The sequence below is a fragment of the Etheostoma cragini genome, chromosome 6 (genome assembly GCF_013103735.1).
Source record: "Etheostoma cragini isolate CJK2018 chromosome 6, CSU_Ecrag_1.0, whole genome shotgun sequence".
NCBI classification, from domain to species: domain Eukaryota; kingdom Metazoa; phylum Chordata; class Actinopteri; order Perciformes; family Percidae; genus Etheostoma; species Etheostoma cragini.
The window spans coordinates 27026241-27027911 of NC_048412.1; the positions used below are offsets into that span (position 1 = coordinate 27026241).

Here is a 1671-nt window from a genome sequence, read left to right on the forward strand (position 1 = left end):
GGGGAGTGCATGACTGCAGATCAAAGGGTCGCGACTTCGACGGTTTTGACACTTTGTGAGTTTTTCTGCAAACTTAAGGCGGCGTGATCACATAGATTTTCTCATCAGTGGCTTATCACCGGGGAAACTGAGGCAAGAAGCAGAGAGATGGAGAGAGAGAGAGAGAGAGAGAGAGAGAGAGAGAGGCTGATATGCTATCAGCTAATATTTATCTAGACTGGAAGAAGGGAAAGGCTGAGGACGGGAGTTTGTCACTCTGATCAAAGAAGATTGAGTTTTGGGTCAAAGAAAGAGAGCATTGTGAAAGTCTGTTAATAAGTTAAAACAAAGCTTCACACTCATGTGCACACATACACACACATATGTGTGGTGTGATAGAGGGAGAAGGGGAGGGGGGGGGGGGGGGGGGGGGGGGGGGGGGGGGGGGGGGGGGGGGGGGGGGGGGGGGGCCCATGTCACCAAGGGTTTGGGATGTCTGTCTGTGTGGGCTATGCAGGAAGAAAGTGTGCAACTGCAGTACGTAGTAGAAGTAAAAAGAGTGTGTGTGTGTGTGTGTGTGTGTTTCTCTACCATCCACGGTGGGAGCCTGACGTCTAGTCGCCGCACAATCCTTTTTTCTCTCTTTTCTTCCTCCTCCTCCTCCAATTTTTTGTTCTTTGATTGAATCAGAAGAGAAACCAAAAAAAAACAAAAGGAGAAAAAATTAAAAAAAAAAAAAAGAAATCTTTTGAGTCTGGATGTTTCCCCCCCGAAGCGTCTAAAGTGGCAGCTGTTTGGGTTTGATGTGGCGACAAACGGAGGTGTGACGAGAGAAAAAGAGAATGAAAGAAGAGATTTTACAGTTTTTCTTCAACCACACACACACACGCACACACACACACACAAACACACACTCTCTCTCTCTCTACCTCCAAAATAAGTGAAGTGTGAAGTCGGTTCATTAATCATCATCCACTTGACAGCTGGTTGATAGTGCGTCTGTATTTGCTCATTCAGGAGGACTTAATTAGACTTAATGACACATATCACTGTGTGTATAACAACTAATGAGTGTTGTTACAGATACGGGACATTTTTCTATGTAATCATTTACCGTTTTAACCCAAAAGTATTGCCATGTCGATCTACAATCTGTCAGGACGCTAAGATTTTGTGTGTAAAGATCTACACACACACACACACACACACACACACACACACGTCACACGATCTACTTCAAAGACCTCTTCCATCTTTTGTAACCGCCTGTGTCTCGGTGCAGGTGGTCGGCGTGTGCAGCAGGGAGTACATCCCCAAAGGAACTCGCTTCGGTCCCCTGGTGGGCGAGATCTACACGGCCGACAGCGTCCCCAAAGATGCCAATCGCAAGTACTTCTGGAGGGTGAGTACACGCAAGGGGAAACACACACATACAGACACACACACACTTCCTCAGAAGCCGGAGGGACCCCTTCCTGTGACGTCACACGCGTCTAAAGTCAGTCAGTGGAACAGGAAACTGGGCTCGCTGTTTTTCTGTGTGTGTGTGTGTTCATTAGACGGGGATGTGATGTCACCTTCACACAAATAACATGTCACATTGTGGTTCCTGTAAGTCCACACACACCCTCTTTCTGTCACACACACACACACACACACACACACACACACAGCTTGACAGAATACATTTCA

General features: G+C 47.0%; 1 protein-coding gene across 1 annotated transcript in view; it reads left to right on the top strand.

Moving 5' to 3' along the window:
• Window positions 1-1671, top strand: part of prdm1a (PR domain containing 1a, with ZNF domain) — a 10988-nt gene that overhangs the window by 4432 nt on the left and 4885 nt on the right. Inside the window, exon 3 of the mRNA XM_034873621.1 lies at window positions 1262-1546. Coding sequence (XP_034729512.1) covers window positions 1262-1546 — 285 coding nt within the window. The remainder of the gene's footprint in view (window positions 1-1261; window positions 1547-1671) is intronic.